The 21,620-nt window shown below is 42.4% G+C and overlaps 1 protein-coding gene across 2 annotated transcripts in view; it reads left to right on the top strand.

The window, feature by feature from the left end:
• The first annotated feature begins 3,610 nt into the window (after positions 1-3,610).
• The window catches only part of EPG5 (ectopic P-granules 5 autophagy tethering factor), a 121,450-nt gene continuing 103,440 nt past the window's right edge, over positions 3,611-21,620 (top strand). The window contains exons 1-4 of one of the 2 annotated variants that reach the window (XM_055102749.2): positions 3,611-5,527; positions 17,373-18,317; positions 20,068-20,311; positions 21,482-21,618. In XM_055102749.2, coding sequence (XP_054958724.1) covers positions 5,459-5,527; positions 17,373-18,317; positions 20,068-20,311; positions 21,482-21,618 — 1,395 coding nt within the window. In that variant the 5' untranslated portion in view covers positions 3,611-5,458. The remainder of the gene's footprint in view (positions 5,528-17,372; positions 18,318-20,067; positions 20,312-21,481; positions 21,619-21,620) is intronic. The other variant, XM_003830200.5, reaches the window with a different exon arrangement.

Here is a 21,620-nt window from a genome sequence, read left to right as displayed (position 1 = left end):
CTGTCTCAAAAATAAAATAAAATAACAACAACAACAACAACAACCACCAAAAGAAATATTATAATTTAAAACTATTATAGAAATTTTTGAAGAGAAAAATATAACCTTGACATCCAGCAGTCAACACTGTGACTATTATGATTAATACAGTATCTTTTAAATGAAATATTTCTGATAGTCATCTTGGCCCCAGTGTATAAGTATTAAATATTGCAAACATGGAGACAGTAAACCTGGCTTCCTCTTCAAAGTCTGTTTATATTGTATAACTGCCTTCGTTCAAATCCCAGCTCCACCACTTACATAAGCTGTGTGACCTTAGGCAAATAATTCAATCTCTCTGAGTCTTAATTCTCTTTTTATAAAATGAAAGCAATGAAATCCACAACATCGCGGGGTTGTTGGAAGAATCAAATGAGTTAACACATGAAAAGTACTCAGAACAGGGCCCAGCAGAGAGTAAGAGCTCAGGAAATGTTGGTGATAATTATTACAGCCCAGAGTAGCAAACCCTTCTCTGATAATTATGCCAGTGATGAACACTGCTTGCTGTCAAGATGAATTTCTTAGAATCTCTGCAAATAGTACTTATGCATAGAGAAGACATTTGTTGTTATTTTGCTAGCTGAAATTAGTATTTTAAATTATTTAAAAATTAATCTTAATTTATTAAACCCATACACATTCTAAAATTTAGTTTTTGTTAAGTCTTTTTTTTTTTCGAGACAGAGTCTCACAGGCTGGAGTGCAGTGGCGCGATCTCGGCTCACTGCAACCTCCGCCTCCCGGATTCAAGCGATTCTCCTGCCTCAGCGTCCTGAGTAGCTGGGATTACAGGTGCACGCCACCACACCGGGCTAATTTTTGTATTTTTAGTAGAGACGGGATTTTACCATGTTGGCCAGGATGGTCTCCATCTCCTGACCTCGTGATACACCTACCTCGACCTCCCAAAGTGTTGAGATTACAGGCGTAAGCCCCCATGCCCGACCTTTTTTTTTTTTTTGAGACAGGGTCTTGCTCTGTTGCCCAGGCTGGAGTGCAGTGGTGCAATCTCAGCTCACTGCAACCTCCGCTTCCCAGGTTCAAGTGGTTCTTGTGTCCCAGCCTCCTGAGTAGCTGGGATTACAGGCAGGTACTTGTAATTACAAGTAGTACGGGATTACATGCCCGGCTAATTTCTGTATTTTTAGTAGGGACAGGGTTTTACCATGTTGGGCAGACTGGTCTTGAACTCCTGTCCTCAGGTGAGCCACCCACGTCGGCCTCCCAAAGTGCTGGGATTATAGGCGTGAGCCACCACGCCCGGCCCAGTTTTTGTTAAGTCTTCAAGTTATCTTTATACATACCTCAACATTATTTTTATAAATCTAATAGAGTTTCATAGTCATGTTCAAGGGGGAACCTTAACAATTCATCCACTCACATTCAACAGACCAAAGTCCCTTAAACAATTGGTCCCATCATCACTTAAATTCCTTCAAATGTTTTATACTACAGTATTAATCAAAATATTAATTTTTTTAATGTTGCCTGAACTGACCAACCAACCATTCTAACTACTTAAACCATCCTACTAAGGTCCAACAAATTCTTTTTTTTTTTTTTTTTTTTGAGACGGAGTCTCACTCTGTTGCCAGGCTGGAGTGCAGTGGCATGATCTCGGCTCACTGCAGCCTCCGCCTCCTAGATTCAAGCGATTCTCCGGCCTCAGCCTCCCGGGTAGCTGTGACTACAGGCGTGCACCCAGCCAATTTTTGTATTTTTAGTAGAGACGGGGTTTCACCATGTTGGCCAGGATGGTCTCGATCTCTTGACCTCGTGATCTGCCCGCCTTGGCTTCCCAAAGTGTTGGGATTACAGGCGTGAGCCACTGCACCCAGCCACAAATTCAGTTTATAAATATGATAGATCTTAATTTCTCAGAGATATTCCATGATTATGTAAGCCGTATAAAATTATCTTATTTTTTAACTAAAATATACGTAATCTAAAATCAGGTAGTAAAATACATATTTTAATTTGGAATCATAAGGTCTATATCTTTTAATTTGCCAAATTATCGTAACCAGTACAAGCACTTTAAATACAAAAAGATACAGTTTATTCCTAATTTAACACAAAAGGATTATGCTGTCAGCTTAAATTACTTTATCTGCTTTGTATTTGACTTTCCTGAGATGATACTTTACTTCCAGGAATTGGTTTACCTTTTTTTTTTTTTTTTTTTGAGATGGAGTCTCGCTCTGTTGCCCAGGCTGGAGTGCAGTGGCGCCATCTTGGTTCACTGCAACCTCCGCCTCCTGGGTTCAAGCGATTCTCCTGCCTCAGCCTCCCAAGTAGCTGGAATTCCAGGTGTATGCCATGATGCTATGCTAATTTTGGTATTTTTTAAAGTAGAGATGGAGTTTCACCATGTTGGTCAGGCTGGTCTCCTGACCTCAAGTGATCTGCCGTGCTCTGCCTCCCAACGTGCTGGGATAACAGGTGTGAACCACCACTGCCGGCCTGTTTACTTTTTCAAGCTACTGTCTCACAAGTTGGGTTTAGCAGCCCTGGGAACTCAGGTTGCTTATCAGTCAGTTGTCTGGCTGGGACATGAAATCCTTGACTGCATATGTTCAGGAACTTTTCTGATTCCCTGCTCCCATTGTCCCTTTTAAAATTGTTGCTGTGGCAACAGACTTCAAGTCTATATCCTTCAAAAGGAGTAGTTTCAAAACCACCTTCTCAGTTCAAATTATATCATTACCTAACTGATTGTTGCTTTACCTTTTGTTTGGATTCTACTGAATTTGAATTGTCCGGCTGTTGACCTCACTTTCTGAAATTAATCTAATGACAGATAACTTCGTGATGGAAAATGTAGGTCTCCTTAGTAGTTAGCCCTCTGCCAGGCGGCTTGGTTTCCACCTCCTCTTATATCTGGTTCTTCCTTCCTCTCGAAATTCTCTAAATCTCTGCTTATACAGAGCAATCTGGCTCTCTCTGGCCTCTCCAGTCATCATACATCATACTTACATTCACCATCTTGAGAAGTGCAGTAAGCCACATAAATGCAGCAGAAGTACCTTATGCAGTCCTGGGAGGCTGTGGTTTCAAGTTGCTTTTTTATTTTTATTTTTTTGGAGACGGAGTCTTGCTCTGTCACCCAGGCTGGAGTGCAGTGGCACGATCTTAGCTCACTGCAGCCTCCACCTCCTGGGTTCAAGCAATTCTCCTGCCTTGGCCTCCCAAGTAGCTGGGACTACAGGCGCACGCTGCCAGGCCTGGCTAATTTTTTGTATTTTAGTAGAGATGGGGTTTTACTGTGTTGCCCAGGCTGGTCTCAAACTCCTGAACTCAGGCAATCCGCCTGCCTCGGTCTCCCAAAATGCTAGGATTATAGGTGTGAACCACTGTGCCAGGCTGAGGTGCTTTTTAAAGAACCTTCATTTCTTTCCTCCTTCTCCTCTTTCTCCCATCCTTCCTGATTAACCTCTTTTTTTGTGTGGAACTCACCCCTGCCCTGGTGTCATCCCTTCATTCAGTCTTTCCAATGTATGCCTCTTTTACCAGTTAGGCGATGATACGCGCATCACAATGTATCTATGCATTGTGTCTGCTTCCCAACTAAACTGTAAAACATGCAAATTGAGAGTAAGGTCAGTTGTGTTTTGCTGACCAAGTAGTGGGTAGCACATAGAGAACTTTAAATGTCATAAATGACTTAAACTGGGAGAGGTCAGAGAGCAAGGGTATTCCAGACTGGGAGAAATATCAGCAAAAGTTATGGATAGTAATGGTGGTATAAAGATTTTGTTTATATTGGCCAACTCTTTGCAGGTGATAACTTTATATACATGCACACACACACACACACACATCAGGACATACAAAGTACATGTACATTCTGAGTAGCTTAATAATTTTTGTTGTTGAGGATTTGGGAACAAAATACACGAAATTGTATTATATACTCAATTAAAATATCATCACAAACAAGCAAACTGCATCTCTGAAGTCTTTTCCATTTTTCATGCCATATTGCTGGATTTTTTATTCTAGGGTATGCTACAGGTGGGTGGATGGTCTTTTTCCTCCCTCCCATACACTCCATTTCCTTTTCTTCTTTTTCTTTTCTTTTCTTTTTTTTGAGATGGAGTTTCGCTCTTGTTGCCCAGGCTGGAGGGCAATGGTGCGATCTCAGCTCACTGCGACCTCCGCCTCCCAGGTTCAATTCTCCTGCCTCAGCCTCCCGAGTAGCTGGAATTACAGGCGTCCACCACCATGCCCGGCGACTTTTTTGTATTTTTAGTAGAGTTGGGGTTTCACCATGTTGCCCAGGCTGGTCTTGAACTCCTGACCTCAGGTGATCCACCCGCCTCGGCCTCCCAGAGTGCTGGGATTACAGGCGTGAGCCACTGCGCCTGGCCCACTCCATTTCAACGATCTTACCCCACCGCCAGACAAAACTCATATTCATTTGTGTGATTCACGAAATATTTATTTAGTATCTACTATGTGCTACTACGTGCAGTGTTCTAAAGACAGTTGGATACATCAGGCAACAAAATTAAGAACCCTGCCATTGAGGATCTTACATTCTGGGAGGATTGACAGACACTAACAATAAGGATACAAGCCAATCACAGAAATCCTAGAGCTGGGAAGGGAAGATGTGGACAAGTTTTTCACATCTGGAAATTTCAAATGAAGCACACTGTAAAATGTATACTAAGAATACTTTTACGGATCTTATTTGTCTTGTTACCTGTTTGCCTGTCCTTTTAGGAGCACATGTCTTTTTTCCAGTCTGGGAATTTGTACAGTAATGATAATTAATAACTACCATGTACCGACATGCCTGCCGCTACCAGGCACCTTTCTTGGAGAGCCCATTAAATCCTCAGGCTCATGACATCCGAAAAGGCAGGTGTGATCATTCCCCTTTACAAAAGAGGACGCTGAAGTGCACACCCCGATGGGCGTCAGGGTTTCTTCCTTGCGCGCAGTGCGGGTTTAGGCTAACCGACTGGATCTGGTTTATCTGAAGATGAAAAAAAAGAATGGCAAACCCACTTTCCGGATTTCTTCAAGCCGACGCGGGTGAGGTGTGCGAGCGCGCCCGGGATCCGCACTGAGTGAGGTTCCGCAGAGCCGGGAGACGGAGGAGGTGGGTCAGCCTGGGTCGCTGCCCTTGTCCAGCGCAACCCAAGACACCTGCGCGCCGGGTGGAGCCAGGGCTAGGGGTGGGGCCTGGGCTCCGGGAAGGGGGCGGGCCTGCCTTCCTCCAGTGCACATGCGTCCTGGAGTGGTTTGTCCTACGTTGCGGCCCGTAGAGGCGCCGACTCACCGCCTCTTCTCCGGGAGTGGCGGAGATTCGATCATGTGACAGTCCGGAGGCCAGAACCGGGCAGGTTGCGTGAAGCGCAGGGGTTTGACAAAAACAAACGGTGACGGCGCCGCGGAAGGGTCTATGGCCGAGGCGGTGAAGCCCCAGCGCCGGGCCAAGGCCAAGGCCAAGGCCAGCCGGACTAAAACAAAGGTGAGGATCTCCCCACCCTCCCGAGGCTCTGGCAGTGTGCTGTGTCTCCTTGCTCCTCTCTTCGGCCTCCCCAGCCAAATCTACTCCCGTTCCCTGAGCCCTCTGCATCTTCCGCCTCCACCTTCCAATATTTGATCCCACCACCCGTTGACAACGGCCCTTCTCCTCCATTCCTTCTCCATATCCCCCTGCCACACTCTGTCAGGACCCCATTTTTCCTTCTCCCTCCTGTGACTTCACTGGCCTCTTCCTTTCCTGCTCTCTTGGCTTTCCTCACCTGGGTCTGGTTTCCTGCCGTGAAATAATTTTTCTCTTTCCAGCCCCATCGTTGACTCTCTCTTTACTCTTTTATATCTTAGACCATTTTTAGTCCCTGCCATGCATAAAGAGGGAATGTTCCCCTCCTCCACGCGGAGAAGGTACCTGTGGCAGAACTTTATAAGTAGACTAGTGCTGTGCCATTTCTCATCACTTTGAAAGTTCAAGATGATAGTAGTGCTGCCTCTGTTTATTTCTTATTGTCTTGATTGTTTATAAGGGGCACGAATGGCTAGAAATTAACCCAGGGCGGGACTCACACAGTAGGGAAGTATTTAAATTTTCTGAGTTTCCTGTATTAGACTACATGTGGTATTAGAGTGATTTTAAGTTGATTTGTTTATAAGTGCAGTCTGGATTTTCATTTTATTATAGTACATATATACACATATATACACATATATACATATATATACATATATACGTACATATATACATATGTGTGTGTGTATATATATATGTATATGTATATGTATTTTTTTTTTTTTTTTTTTTGAGACGGAGTCTTGCTCTGTAGCCCAGGCCGGAGTGCAGTGGCGCGATCTCGGCTCACTGCAAGCTCCGCCTCCCAGGTTCACGCCATTCTCCTGCCTCAGCCTCCCGAGTAGCTGGGACTACAGGCGCCTGCCACCACGCCCGGCTAATTTTTTGTATTTTTAGTAGAGACGGGGTTTCACCGTGTTAGCCAGGATGGTCTCGATCTCCTGACCTTGTGATCCGCCCGCCTTGGCCTCCCAAAGTGCTGAGATTACAGGCGTGAGCCACCGTGCCCAGCCTATGTTTTTTTTTGTTTTGTTTTGTTTTCGTTTTTGTTTAGATATGGAGTCTCGCTCTGTCGCCCAGGCTGGAGTGCAATCTCGGCGGAGTGCAATCTTGGCTCACTGCAACCTCCGCCTCCCGGGTTCAAGCGACTCTCCTGCCTCAGCCTCCCGAGTAACTGGGATTACAGGCATGCGCCACCACACACGGCTAATTTTGTATTTTTAGTAGAGACGGGGTTTCTCCTTGTTGGTCAGGCTGGCCTCAAACTCCTGACCTCGGGTGATCCGCCCATCTTGGCCTCCCAAAGTGCCCGGATTACAGGCGTGAGCCACCGCGCCCACCCTATTTATATATATTTTCTAAGATGAACAGATTAAATGCTGCTCCCGCATGGCCAGACCTCATAATTTTGGCTTACCTGAAACAGAGTTTACATTTGGGAAATAAGGAGGATGGTATTACAAGTACAGGACATTTTTTTCCCCAGAAGTGGGTGATGTTCCAAAGCAGGTGTAATTTAAGCATGATACTGTAATCCGATTTTCTCATGGGAACAAGGTTTTAACAGGAGGGTAGTGTTCATAGGTACCATACTTAGTAGACTGTAGATGACTTATGTGGATTTCTTTCATAATGATGCTCTTTTTTTTTCTTTCCAACTTTTATTTTAGGTTTAGAGGGTACAAGTGGAGGTTTACTACATGGGCAAATGCACACCTTGGTGGTTTAGTGTGCAGATTATTTTGTCACCCAGGTAATGAGTATAGTGCTTGACAGGTGGTTTTTTTATCCTTACCTTCTTCCCACCTTCCGCCCTCAAGTAGGCCCTGGTGTCTATTATTCCCTTCTTTGTGTCCATGTGTACTTAATGTTTAGCTCCCACTTATAAGTGAGAACGTGGTATTTGATTTTCTGTTTCTGCATTAATTTGCTTAGGATAATTACCACTAACTGCATCCATGTTGCTGCAGAGGACACGATTTTGTTCTTTTTTATGGCTGCATAGTATTCCATGCTGAGTATTTACCACGTTTTCTTGATATGACTTTTTAAACGGCTGTAGTGGAGTTAGACACATTAGTGTATCCAGGTCTGTGAGGAGTTATTCTGGTGAGAAAGTCATTTTGGTACCAAATTTCAGGAATTTTATTTATTTATTTTGAGACAGAGTTTCGCTTTTGTTGCCCAGGCTGGAGTGCAGTGGCGCGATCTCTGCTCACCACAACCTCTGCCTCCTGGCTTCAAGCAATTCTCCTGCCTCAGCCTCCCGAGTAGCTGGGATTACAGGCTGGGTAATTTTTGTATTGTTAGTGGAGATGAGGTTTCACCATGTTGGTCAGGCTGGTCTCGAACTCCAGACCCCAGGTGATCTGCCCACCTCGGCCTCCCACAGTGCTGGGATTACAGGCATGAGCCACCACACCCGGCTCAGAAATATTTTTAAAAGAAATGCTTTTGCATTGTATTGGGTTGGTAAAGAACTATCCAGGCCCAGGAGGAAGAAAAAAGCCATTGGCCAGCTATGCATAAGATCCCTAAACCTACTTAATGATGAGACTACAGGAAAAAAAAGAAAACATACCTATCCAGTGAAGAAAAAAAAAAATTCCTGAACCTATAATGCAGTAGTGCATAACACAAAAATGTTAGTTGTCTATGAGAGCAGAATCTTAAGTCTTAATCTCTAGTTTTTTTCCCCCAAGATATTGATGAAACTAAAGCCTCCGGGGATTAAATATTGCTCAGTGTCATGCAGTTCGTGAGAGAACTCAGGTTAAAGCCAGAAATCCTGACTCTCAATCCAGGAACTTAATAGTTATTTCATGTATCTGTATGTCTTTTGTCTTTCCATAGATAGAATGTTACAGATGCTTTAAAAAGTCTGTTAAGGGGATTCCCTCTTAAGTTATTTTGTTTAAAGAAGAATTTCTAAATTAAAAAGTTAAAAATCTTAAGCTTTTAGATCCATCATGAAAAACCAATTGATTATATTTTTTATCCATCTTAGGCAACTTTCCTATACAAACATACATTAATTTTTTTTGTTAAAGTTTATGAAGAGGCCTTTATTTCAGAGGCATTTGGGCAAACCAAAAATCCTTGACATCTACTTTTGCTCACCCTCCAAATCTGATCATTCACTAAGTCTTGCCAATTGCATTTTCTAAATATTCTTTTGATTCTGTGCATTTCCTCTCCATCCTAACTAGTACAACCTTCCTCCAAGGAGGATTTCTTCTCAACTGTCCTCTTTACGTTCATTCTTGCTGCCCATTCTCTAAACTGAGGTGGATATATATTTTTCAAAACAAAACTGATCATGTTACTCTCCTCAAAACCTTTCAAAGGTTTCCCATCACTCGGAGGCTAGAGTCCAAAGCATGGACTAAGGGCTCTGTATGATCTTGCCTCTGTCTTCCTCCTCAGCCTCAGTTCTACCACCAATCCCACCTTTCTCTCTTTTCTTTTCTTTTTCTTTTTGAGACCGAGTCTCACTCTGTCACCCAGGCTGGAGTGAAGTGGTGTGATCTTGGCTCACTGCAACCTCTGTCTCTTGGTTCAAGCGATTCTCCAGCTTCAGCCTCCTGAGTAGCTCAGATTATGGTGCCTGCCACCGTGCTGGGCTAATTTTTGTATTTTTAGTAGAGACGGAGTTTCACCACGTTGGCCAGGCTCTTCTCAAACTCCTGGCTTCGGATGATCCACCCATCTCGGCCTCCCAAAGTTCTCTTTTAATTCTTAACCTTTATATTCTTTCCTGCTTCAGGGCCTTTGCCCATGTTGTTTCCTCTGACACCCCTTCCTATCCCTTTTTACCTAGCCAGCTACTCATTTGTGAGGTGTCAGCTAAACAGTACTTCGTCAGAGAAGCTTTTTCTCATCTCCCTGGTGTCACTGCCTCTCCAATAGCACTCTGCTCCCCTCTGTGCCACTCATCTCATTTGTGGTTACTTTGTCAACATTTCTCTTCTCCCTTAGATTTTGAACTCACTGAGGGAGGGACCTGTCTTGTTCTCAGTACCCTTCATAGCCTCTTTGTCACTTGATAATGTTCGTCGAATGATGAAATAAATGCCAGTAATGAAGAATATTTCCAAGCTTTGTCACTCAGAGGAATTTACTCTAGTGAATTTCCTCTGACTAGTATGAGAAAACGGATGAAAAAAGTCCATGATACCAGCAAGGCCCCTATCTTTGTCAATCTAGAAAGTTAATTCTTTTAGAATAAAACAATCTAGAAAGTAATTTTTTTTAGAGTCAATTGATGCACTTCTTAGTGCTGGTTATAGTTCGATTATAGTTATAAAGTCCTATATTAATGAAACCTTTACCATCTATAGTATAATTTGGCAGCTATTTAGGGAACCACAAACTGGTTCAAAGTCTCAGTTCAGGAAGTGGATAGTGTCATGTGCTGTTGCCTTTAGACAGTTTGAGTGGCTTCTGGATTTCACCCAGCAGCTGACCTACATTCCTCAATGTTAATCATCTGATAGCTAATCTCGGCTGCTAGGTTATGGTTAGGTATGTGGTGCTTATCACCTGATGCCTAAGAGAGAGACCTAATAATGTTTTCATTTCTTTAGTATCATTCTCTGCTATAAAATCCCCCAACTCTGAGCACCCTGACTTCATTGATCTTGATAATTTATAAGTACAGTAGATTCTTAGATTTGGACTTACTCTGCAGAAGTAGTGCATTTTATAGTGTTTTCTTTGACAGTTAATATTAAATTCTGAATGCCAACAACTTATTAATAGTGAGAGCATCTGGTAATTGCTAAGGACAGAAAGATGTGTCCCAGAAGGTCACAGGAAAAACCTTTGAATCTCCATCCCCCTTGTGCCATGCCTAAATGATTGATTTCCACCTCTAGTTCCTTTCTATCAGGAGTGGTTATTGGTGTGAAGTTGGGGGATGCTGCATAGTATTATTTAGCTTCTTTCGTGCCTCCTAAAAGCCATTCATTTATTAAACAAACACTCATTGATCACCCATTATGTTCCGAAAACTATTCTAGGCACTTGGGATGTAAAAGAGAAAAAAACCCAAAGAACCTGGCCTTAGTGGAGCTTAACATTCTAGAGGGAGAAGACAAAAAACAAGCAAGCTAAACAAACAAAAACCCATGAAGAAGAAAATATATCATGCTTTATAAGCGCTATGGAAAAAAGAAAAAGAACAGGTTGAAGAGTTGAGGAGTACTGGTGAGAGGTTAGGATGGGTGGTCTGGATAGTTTTTTTTTTTTTTTTTTGGGACAGAGTCTCACTGTTGTCGCCCAGGCTGGAGTGCAGTGGCGCGATCTTGGCTGACTGCAACCTTTGCCTCCCAGGTTCAAGCAATTCTCCTGCCTTAGCCTCCTGAGTAGCTGGGATTACAGGCACCCACCACCACACCTGGCTAATGTTTTTTTACTTTTAGTAGAGGTTTTGCCATGTTGGCCAGGCTGGTCTCGAACTCCTGACCTCAGGTGATCCGCCTACCTTGGCCTCCCAAAGTGCTGGGATTACAGGCTTGAGCCACCATGCCCAGCCTGGCTAGTTCTTATTGAGGGTGACATTTAAGTAAAGACATGAAAGGGAAGAGAGAGTTCACTATGTGGATATTGGGGGAGAAGTGTTTCAGGCAGAGGGACTAGCCAGGAAAAGGCTGTCTGGCGGTGGCATGCCAGACCTGTCCTTGGAACTGCAAGGAGGCAGTGTGGTTAGTGCAGAGTGAGTGAGGGGAGAACAGTAGGAGATGAAGTCAGAAAAGTAGCATAGCCTGGTCATGTTGGGCCTTGCGTGAGCTTTTACTCTGAGTGACATATGGAATCAACACAGGGTTTTGAGCAGAGGAGTGACATGATTCCACTTGTGCTTTAAAGAATCACTGCGACTGCTTTTTGGAGAATAGACTGTAAGGGGGCAAGGGTAGAAGCAGAGACCATCTGAGACTATTGCAGTCACCCAGGCAAGAGGTGATGGTGGCTTGGGCCAGGATTGTCAGAGAGAAGGTGGTGAGGAGTGTTTGAAGTCTGAGAGCCAAGAGGGTTTGCTGAGGTTTGGATGTGGGATGTGAGAGAAAACAGTCAAGGAAGACCCTGAGAAGGAGAAAGCTGTGGGTGGAACAGGTTTTAGGGGGAAAATCAGGAGTTTGGTTTTATATATGTTAATTTTGAAATAAACATGTAGCAATGTGGAGTAGCCTTGGACATGTGAATCCAAGCCTATTCTACATCTCTACATGTTTTTTTCAAGTGATGAATAGAAACTTCCCATTTATTTCCCAAAACTTAAAAAAAACTTTAGTTTTAAATGATTACTTTCTGATTCCTCATTGCTTAAAGTGTGTATGACTGTGCACATACACGCACTCTCACAGTGTACAACCCAGAAATGAAATGCCCAGAATTCCATCTCCTGGAAATAACTGTTGGTAATGGTTTGTTGTATTTTTCTTTAGGTTTTTTTCCCCATATACCCACACTCCAGAGCGTATTTACTGTAATGTATAGTTAAGCATGTTTTTCTCTGTTTATCAACTCTTTTTGTAAAATTTACTCATTATTGTTTCTCCATTTGAATGACTTTAAAATCGTTTTTTTAATCTGTATGTAACTTATGTGGAGATCAAAAATAAAGAAATAGATTTTTCTTAATATGCCTGGCATTTTTAGTTGTAAGAAATATCTTTTGTTGGCATGATGACACCAGTCTGTACTTTCAACTACTAGGGAGGCTAGGCAGGAGGACCATTTGAGCACAGGAGTTCAGGTCTGCAGTATGCTGTGATTGTGCCTGCAAATAGCCAGTGTACTCTAGGTTGGGCAACACAGTGAGACCTTGTCTCTGATTTTTTTTAAAAAAGGAAATACCTTTGGCTTAAATTATGTTACTTGATACACATGGAATTGATACACATAGAGTTGTCTGAATTTTACTTTGTGATCTGTAATGATTATTATATATACATTATGTCTTCCTTGTGTGTCTTTATTTATTTATTTTTATAAAGATAAAGATGGGATCTCCCTGTGTTGCCCAGGCTGGTCTCAAACTCTTGGGCTCAAGGGATCCTCCTGCCTCCCAAAGTGCTGGGATTACACGTGTGAGCCACTGCACCTGACCTTTATTTATTTTTAACTGAAGTAGGTAAAGGCAGTTGCTCTTGTTGCCCAGGCTAGAGTGCAGTGGCACAATCTCAGCTCACTGCAAACTCTGCCTCCCAGATTCAAGTGATTCTCTTGCTTCAGCTTCCCAAGTAGCTGGGATTACAGGCACCTGCCACCATGCCCGGCTAATTTTTTGTATTTAGTAAAGATGGGGCTTCACCATGTTGGTCAGGCTGGTCTTGAACTCCTCACCTCAGGTGATCCACCCACCTCAGCCTCGCAAAGTGCTGGTATTACAGGCATGAGCCACCGTGCCCAGGCCTATTTATTTATTTATTTATTTATTTATTTAGAGACAGTCTCGCTCTGTTGCCACCCCCCCCCCCCAGACTGGAGTGCAGTGGTGCGATCTTGGCTCACTGCAACCTCTGCCGCCCGGGTTCAAGTGATTCTCCTGTCTCACCTTCCTGAGTAGCTGGGACTACAGGTGCCTGCCACCACGCCTGGCTAGTTTTTTGTATTTTTAGTAGAGACGGGGTTTCACCATGTTGGCCAGGATGGTCTCAATCTCCTGACCTCGTGATCCACCTGCCTCAGCCTTCCAAAGTGCTGGGATTACAGGTGTGAGCCGCCCATGCCCGGGCCCTATTTATGTATTTTGTGAGATGGAGTCTGACTCTGTCACCCAGGCTGGAATGCAGTGGCCAGATCTCGGCTCACTGCAACCTCCGCCTCCCGGGTTCAAGCAATTCTCCTGCCTCAGCCTCGCGAGTAGCTGGGATTACATGTGCCAGCCACCATGCCTGGCTAATTTTGTAACTGCCCAAGGGGTTCACCTTGCCCGCTGCCTAGACAGAGCCGATTCATCGAGACAGGGGAACTGCAATAGAGAAAGAGTAATTGACACAGAACAAGCTGTGTGAGAGACTGGAATTTTATTATTACTCAAATCAGTCTCCCCAGCATTCAGAGAGCAGAGTTTTTAAGGATAACTTGGTGGGTCGGGGGAAGCCAGTGAGCCAGGAATGCTGATTGGTCAGAGATGAAATCACAGGGAGTTGGAGCTGTTTTCTTGCACTGAGTCAGTTCCTGGGTTGGGGCCCCAAGATCAGATGAACCAGTTTATTGATCAACTGGTGCCAGACCAGGTGTGAGCTTGATGGTACGTGCAGCACCAAAGTTTTTAATTTTGATGAAGTCCAATTGATCTTTTTATTTTGTTGCTTGTGCTTTTGGTGCCATATGTAAGAAGGCTTTGCCTACCCAAGTTTATAAAGATTTTTTTGTTTTCTTCTAACAGTTTAAAAGTTTTAGCTCTCACATTAGGTGTATGATCCTTTTTGCATTAATTTTTGTATATGATATAAGGTAAGGGTCCAATTTATTCTTTCATATGAGGATATCCAGTTGTTCTAGCACCATTTGTTCAAATTTCCCCGTTGAATTGTTTTGGCATTCTTGTCAAAATCAATTTGCCATATATGTAAGGTTTTATTTCTGGATTCTCAGTTTTGTTCCTTTGATCTATTTGTCTGTCCATGTGCCAACACTATACTGTCTTTATTACTGTACTTTGTAGTAGATTTTGAAATTGCCAAGTGCGAGTTCTCCAACTTTGTTCTTTTTCAAGATTTTCTGTCTGTTGTGGGTCACTTGCATTTCTGTATGCAATTTAAGTATCAGTTTATCAACTTCTGCAAAAAAAGGTAGCTAGGATTTTGCAAGGCATTGTGTAGAGTTTGTAGGTCCATTTGAGGAATATTGTCATCTTAACAATATTGCGAAAGACATAGATTGTCTTTCCATTTAAATAAATTAAGTTGCATTTAATTTCTTTCAGTAATTTTTGTAAGTTTCAGAGTACAAGTATTATGCTTCTTTCTCTCAATTTATCCCTAGTTTGTTCTTTTTATGCTATTATAAATGAAATTGTTTTACTAATTTCATTTTCTGATTGTCAACTCACTAAAATTTGGCCTCTGCCATACTGACTCTGCCTCAGCCTAGACTAGTAGAGTACAGGGGTCACAAAGTCAAATGCCTGCAGGAGCCAGGTGTATAACCTGGAGGAGTGAAGCAGGCTGAGTGGGACAGTGGTCACTGGGTCAGCCCGTGCCTGGTTTAGAGGGGACAGCCACTCTCGAGTTCTAGTTGATGGTTGCTGTGAGGTTGTGATGGTTCAGCGTTGCCACATCTTATGATTTTCCAAGAAAAACTAGAAATCTGGATTTTTGTGTGAGAAATCCTAATTTGCAAATGTTAGCAACTAATCAGACACATACACACACATGCACACACAGTATGGGCCAAGTGAATCATATGTATTTTTAAGGATGATGTTTGAAGATGATGCCAGTGAACAAAATGAGAGTGAAATGTTTGATGTACCACTCACCTCCTTAACCGTAAGCGATGAAGAGTCCCTGATGTGTCCACTAACATTTCTCTTGCCGTAGTAGCCATTTTCCCTCTTAATTTTTCTTTCTGATTTCTCAGTCTAAGAACCCTGTTTATTACAGCAAGTTTGCTAAACATCATTGCAGCATAGTTTGGGCTTGCTTTTTTGTTTTATTAACACTCATATAATGTTTTTCTATTATTTGTGATTTTAGGCAGTTTAACAAAGTAGTTTGTATGAGGTATGCATTGGGTGACTGACTTCTGGATCTGATGTCCACAGTTCACAGTGGGGAGTGAAGTAATTTGGAGGGTCATATTGCTTCTTGAATCATTACCATTTGTAAATGTTTGGCAGTCAGGTTCATTTCAACAAGCTGACCTCAAATTCCATGTCAAAAATATTCATCTTTTTTTTCTTTTTAATATATAAAGGCCCTACTTTTTTGGCTATTAGTCTGCTGGACATTCAGAGCAGAATAATCCAAAATAACCAAGAGCTTGTATAACTCATGTTTGCCTGCCTTAAAATTTCTTCAAGAAAGGAAGTATTTGAGTGATTTCAATGAGGTTTTTAGTCTGTTTGAATGAAACAACTTTATTTAAATGTTATTTAAATAATTTTTTCTTCTTTATTCAGCCTAACTTCCTATGTTATCTAGTTTGCGTATTAATGCCTGAAGGTGTTTTTGAAACCATAACTTATTTTTTTAGTGAACAACTTTTTTATGATGATAGAGATAATTTTGTACTTAGTGAAAAGTTGCAAATATAATACAGAGACTTCCCATGTACTCTTCACCCTTCATCCTCTTGTGTCATCATCTTATATAACCGTACATTCTATGGCATGGAACAATGATTAAAACTAAGGAATTGGCCAAGCGCGGTGGCTCACGCCTGTAATCCCAGCACTTTGGGAGGCTGAGGCGGACAGATCACGAGGTCAGGAGTTTGGCTAACACGGTGAAACCCCGTCTCTACTAAAAATACAAAAAATTAGCCAGGTGCCTGTAGTCCCAGCTACTTGGGAGGCTGAGGCAGGAGAATTGCTTGAACCCAGGAGGCGGAGGTTGCAGTGAGCCGAGATTGCGTGACTGCACTCCAGCCTGCGCAACAGAGCAAGATTCCGTCTCAAAAAATAAATAAATAAATAAAACACCCTAAGGAATTAATGTTGGTACAATAGTAGGATGTAGAACTTATTTGAACTTCACCAGTTTTTCCATTAATGTCCTTTTTCTAATCCAGGTCCCGCAATACACTTAGTTGTCAGATCACTGTAGTTCTCTCCAGTCTCTTCCAGTTTCTCAATCTTGTCTTTCATGACCACATTCCTTCAGTTATTTTGTAGACTGTCCCTTAGTTTGGGTTTTTGTCTGATGTTTTCTCATGATTAGATTGAGGTTACTCATTACTGGGAATATCCTATTGGGTTATCTGATGTCGGTATTACTGGTGATGTAACTTTGATCATTTGGTTAAGGCATTATCTTCCAGGATTCTCCACTGAAACTTACTATTTTCCTGTTCGTTGTTATTAAATATTTGGGAGGAGATACTTTGAGACTATGCAGATACTCTGTTTCTCTTAAACTCTTCACTTACTCACTTTAGCATCCATGCGTAGATCTTACCTGTGGCAGTTACCATGGTGTTCTTGTGGTAAATGTTCTGTTTTTCTCATTCCTTCTGTTAATTCTATTCATTGGAATTTTCCTGTATGGAAGAATTGTCGCTTCTCACTCATTTTATTTATGTATTTATTCATTCAGGTAATTATGTCAGTATGGGCTCCTGGATATTTATTTTATTCCAGTACTACAATTGTTATGTTGCTCAAGTTGTTCCGTCCTTTTCTCCCTGAGTTTTGAGTGAATTTGTTTGTCAAGGTGAAGACAAACCTGTTGTGGCTGAAGATCCATAGAGACTGATCTATTTAACTTAACCCCTGGCAAAATGGTGTACAATCTAATTAACTTTCCCCTTCTATTTTTGAATCAGAATTTGCTGCTTACTGTGATGTCTTTTTCTATTAGGATCAGACTAGTGAATCTCCAAATTTAACACACTCAATATTGGATAATACGAAATATGAAACACATTTCTGTTTCATATTTGTTCATATCTGTTCAAAAACACTGATAAAGTGAATTTAGGTTTCATTTGTTACATGATGAAATTTAGATTTTATGTGCAACTTTAAAATTCCTCCTGCTGAAAGCATCAATTATTGTGATAAATTATTTCACATTATGTATGTTGTTTTTAGGAAAAGAAGAAATATGAAACCCCTCAGAGGGAAGAGTCCAATGAAGTCTCCCTTCCAAAAACCTCCAGAGAGCAGGAAATCCCTTCTCTAGCCTGTGAATTCAAAGGAGACCATCTGAAGGTGGTAACTGATTCCCAGCTCCAGGATGATGCCAGTGGACAAAATGAGAGTGAAATGTTTGATGTACCACTCACCTCCTTAACTATAGGCAATGAAGAGTCCCTGACGTGTAACACAGAGCCCCCAAAGGAAGGGGGAGAGGCCAGACCCTGTGTGGGGGACAGTGCAGTCACTCCAAAGGTCCACCCTGGAGACAATGTTGGAACTAAAGTAGAAACCCCCAAGAACTTCACAGAGGTAGAGGAAAATATGTCGGTACAAGGTGGACTTTCAGAAAGTGTACCCCAATCTAATTTTTCTTATACTCAGCCAGCAATGGAAAATATACAAGTCAGAGAAACTCAGAATAGTAAAGAAGACAAACAAGGCCTGGTTTGTTCTTCAGAGGTGCCACAGAATGTTGGCTTGCAGAGTTCTTGCCCAGCCAAACATGGTTTTCAGACACCTAGAGTGAAGAAACTGTATCCCCAGTTGCCAGCTGAAATTGCTGGAGAAGCACCAGCTTTGGTGGCAGTGAAACCCTTGCTTCGCAGTGAGCGACTCTACCCAGAACTCCCGTCTCAACCGGAACTAGTACCATTTACTAAAGAACAGCTAAAAATCTTGGAGCCTGGTTCATGGCTGGAAAATGTCGAGTCATATTTAGAAGAATTTGACAGCATGGCTCATCAAGACAGGCATGAATTTTATGAGTTGCTTTTGAACTACTCACGATGTAGGAAGCAACTGCTGCTGGCTGAAGCTGAGCTGCTTACTCTGACATCTGATTGCCAAAATGCTAAAAGTCGGCTGTGGCAGTTTAAGGAGGAACAAATGTCTGTACAGGTATTTTGATCAGAAGCCTGGGGAATTTGCAGCGGAGCTGCTATTCCTGGGATGTTGTCCAGGTCTGGAGTCTGTGCCTTACACCCACTCTGACCCTGCCTCAGCCTAGAGTAGTAGAGTGCAGGGATCACAAAGTCAAATGCCTGCAGGAGCCAGGTGTATAAGCTGGAGGAGTGAAGCAGGCTGAGTGGGACAATGGTCACTGGGCCAGCCCATGCCTGGTTTAGATGGGACAGCCGTTCTCAAGTTCTAGATGATGGTTGCTGTGAGGTTGTGATGGTTCAGCATTGCCACATCTTATGATTTTCCAAGAAAAACCAGAAATCTAGATTTTAGTGTGAGGAATCCTAATTTGCAAATGTTAGCAACTAATCAGACACATACAGACAGTGTAGGCCAAGCAAATCATGTCTCCAGCTGAAATTCAGCCCATGGGTCATTAGTTTGTGACCTTGGGCATAATGCTACCAACATCCAATGGGAAGAGAGTGTCAAGGTTGAGAAGGGATGAGGAAACTGAAGGTGTTATGATCACTTTGGCCTCCATGGGGTTGCATCCAGTGGTCTTCCCCATTGAGTAGGGATGAGGAATCTGAAGGTAGTAACTGATTCCTAGCTCCAGGATGATGCCAGTGGACAAAATGAGAGTGAAACTCACCTTCTTAACTATAAGCAATGGAGAGTCCCTGATGTGTAACACAGAGCCCCCAAAGGAAGGGGGAGACGTCCTCTCAAGGTTGAGAGGGGATGGAGAAGACCATTAGATGGCAACCCTATGGAGGCCAAAGTGATCATAAGCCATTTCATAGTGGCTTAGGAGAGATGGCAAGGAAGAAGAGGTTACTCTTGACAAGTTTGGCAGTGAAGGGAAGCTGGAGGAGATATCGGGGAGAAACATGTCATTCCCCTATCCCTAATCCTCATTCATTGGCAGACCTGTATATCTCTGTACATAGTAAGGAGGGAAATATTTGGAAAGACTGTATTGAAGAAGAGAGGATAGAATCAAGAACACAGCTGGTGGAGTGTGTATTCTCTTGAGTAGAACTGTGAAGAATGATGAGGGTAGATCCAGAGATGTTTTGAGGTACCTTGAAGTTTTGGAGATATCACATTGGCTTCATATTCATAAAATAGAAGGTAAGATCATCAATCATGAAAGTCTTAGGGACAAGTTCTGTTATTTTCTTGCAGCTTTCACTGCTGACTACTACTTTTTTTTTAGATGGAGTCTAGCTCTGTCGCCCAGGCTGGAGTGCAGTGGCGTAATCTTGGCCCACTGCAACCTCTACCTCCCGGGTTCAGGCAATTCTCCTGCTTCAGCCTCCCAAGTAGCTGGGATTATAGGTGCCCACCACCATGCCCAGCTAATTTTTATATTTTTAGTAGAGACAGCATTTCACTGTGTTGGCCAGGCTGGTCTCAAACTCCTGACCTCGTGATCCACCTGCCTCGGCCTCCCAAAGTGCTGGGATTACAAGCATCAGCCACCGCGCCTGGCCCACTGCTGGCTACTAGAGTTACTCTTCCCTTCTCTGAATTTGCGATGTATTTGTGATTGGCCTTCTGTTCCTTTGCACCTGATCATATATTTGCTGGTAATGTTCTCTACACAGTAATATGTCTCCTCACCATGATTATAAGCTCTTTGAAGATGGTACTGAAGGCTATGTACCTTATACTTGCTGCCTGCTTACTTCAAATGGAAAGAGTAACTGGTTTCATATTGTACCTTTTTGTCCTCTGATAGGGTATCTGTGCAGATCAAGTGAAAGTTTTCAGCTATCATCGCTACCAAAGAGTAGAAATGAATGAAAATGCACTGGTGGAGCTAAGGAAGCTATTCGATGCCAAATCTGAGCACCTCCACCAGACCCTGGCCCTTCATTCTTATACTTCTGTGCTCTCAAGATTGCAAGTGGAGTCTTACATCTATGCATTGCTCAGTAGTTCAGCTGTTCTGAGATCTTTAGCAATTGACCAGCAAGGCCGAGGTATGTAAGTAATGAAGCTCTCTTTCTTGTGTTTTGAAGTAAAAAAAAATTGAGGGGTATAGCCTGGTTGAATTGACTGTATAGTAATTGGTCTTACAAGGTACCATTTGTGCTTGCAGTTTTACCAGGCCTCCCCCACTGTAGGATTGAGATCTGCCTTAATGACATTTCTTGGGAGCATTGCCAGGTCTCCTTTCTCCGTGGCTGTCTTTCTCTGCTTCTCTAGGATGCCAAAAAGCTCACTGTCTATCATTAATGTCCTTTGCTGTCCTAGTTAATGTGCTTGTTACCAAGTTGAGTCCAAATATAGTTTTTGATTATAAAAGTAATCATCGGAATACTTCTTCACCCTTTATCTCTTGTGGTTTGTTTGGGCTGCTTTGTTTGTAGGGCTGTTTTGTTTAATTTTCCAACAGAGGATTAATAATGTTCTGAATTTTTCATCTTATTTTGGATTTTAAGAAATTAGTCTTTATGACATGAATATTAAGTATGCTTGTTGAATTATGCAATTTTTATTTCTGGGGGATGTATTAGGGTACTTTAAAGTAAAATTCCCCCTCCCCCATTTTCTTAACTAATCAATTAACTGGGGGTAGGTCAGAGATGTACTGATTTTCAAATAAAAAATAGTGGATTATGGCCGGGTGTGGTGGCTCACACCTGTAATCCCAGCAATTTGGGAAGCTGAGGTGGGTGGATCACTTGAGGTCAGGAGTTCAAGACCAGCCTGGCCAATATGGTGAATCTCCTTCTCTACTAAAAATACAAAAACTAGCTGGGTGTAGTGGCAGGCACCAGTAATCCCAGCTACTCAAGAGGCTGAGGCAGGAGAATGGCATGAACACAGGAGGCGGAGGTTGCAGTGAGTCAAGATCGCGCCACTGCACTCCAGCCTGGGTGACAGAGTGGAGGCTGTGTCAAAAAAAAAAAAAAAAAAATTATGATGAGGTTGATTTTTCCATTATTTTGAAATACTTCAAAGTTAAACACATTTTTGGCTTGTCTGTTTATACAAATTTAAGTATTTTGATGTAACTTTTCTCCTTTTATTTTTATCTGCACTAAATATTTTAAAGGTTTTTGTTGTTATTGGTTTAAGTGAAGACACTAAAAATTCCCCCAAAAACACCATTTATGAGAGACTCATTTAATATCTTTCATTTACAGCGTCTAAGCAGACAGAAAGCATTCCCTCTGATCTGTGTCAACTAAAGGAATGCATTAGTGTCTTATTCATGTTCACCAGGAGAGTTAATGAAGATACTCAGTTTCATGATGATATTCTTCTCTGGCTGCAGAAATTGGT

Source organism: Pan paniscus, chromosome 17 (assembly GCF_029289425.2).
Source record: "Pan paniscus chromosome 17, NHGRI_mPanPan1-v2.0_pri, whole genome shotgun sequence".
Classification (NCBI taxonomy): Eukaryota; Metazoa; Chordata; class Mammalia; order Primates; family Hominidae; genus Pan; species Pan paniscus.
This window is presented reverse-complemented; position numbering and strand designations above follow the sequence as displayed.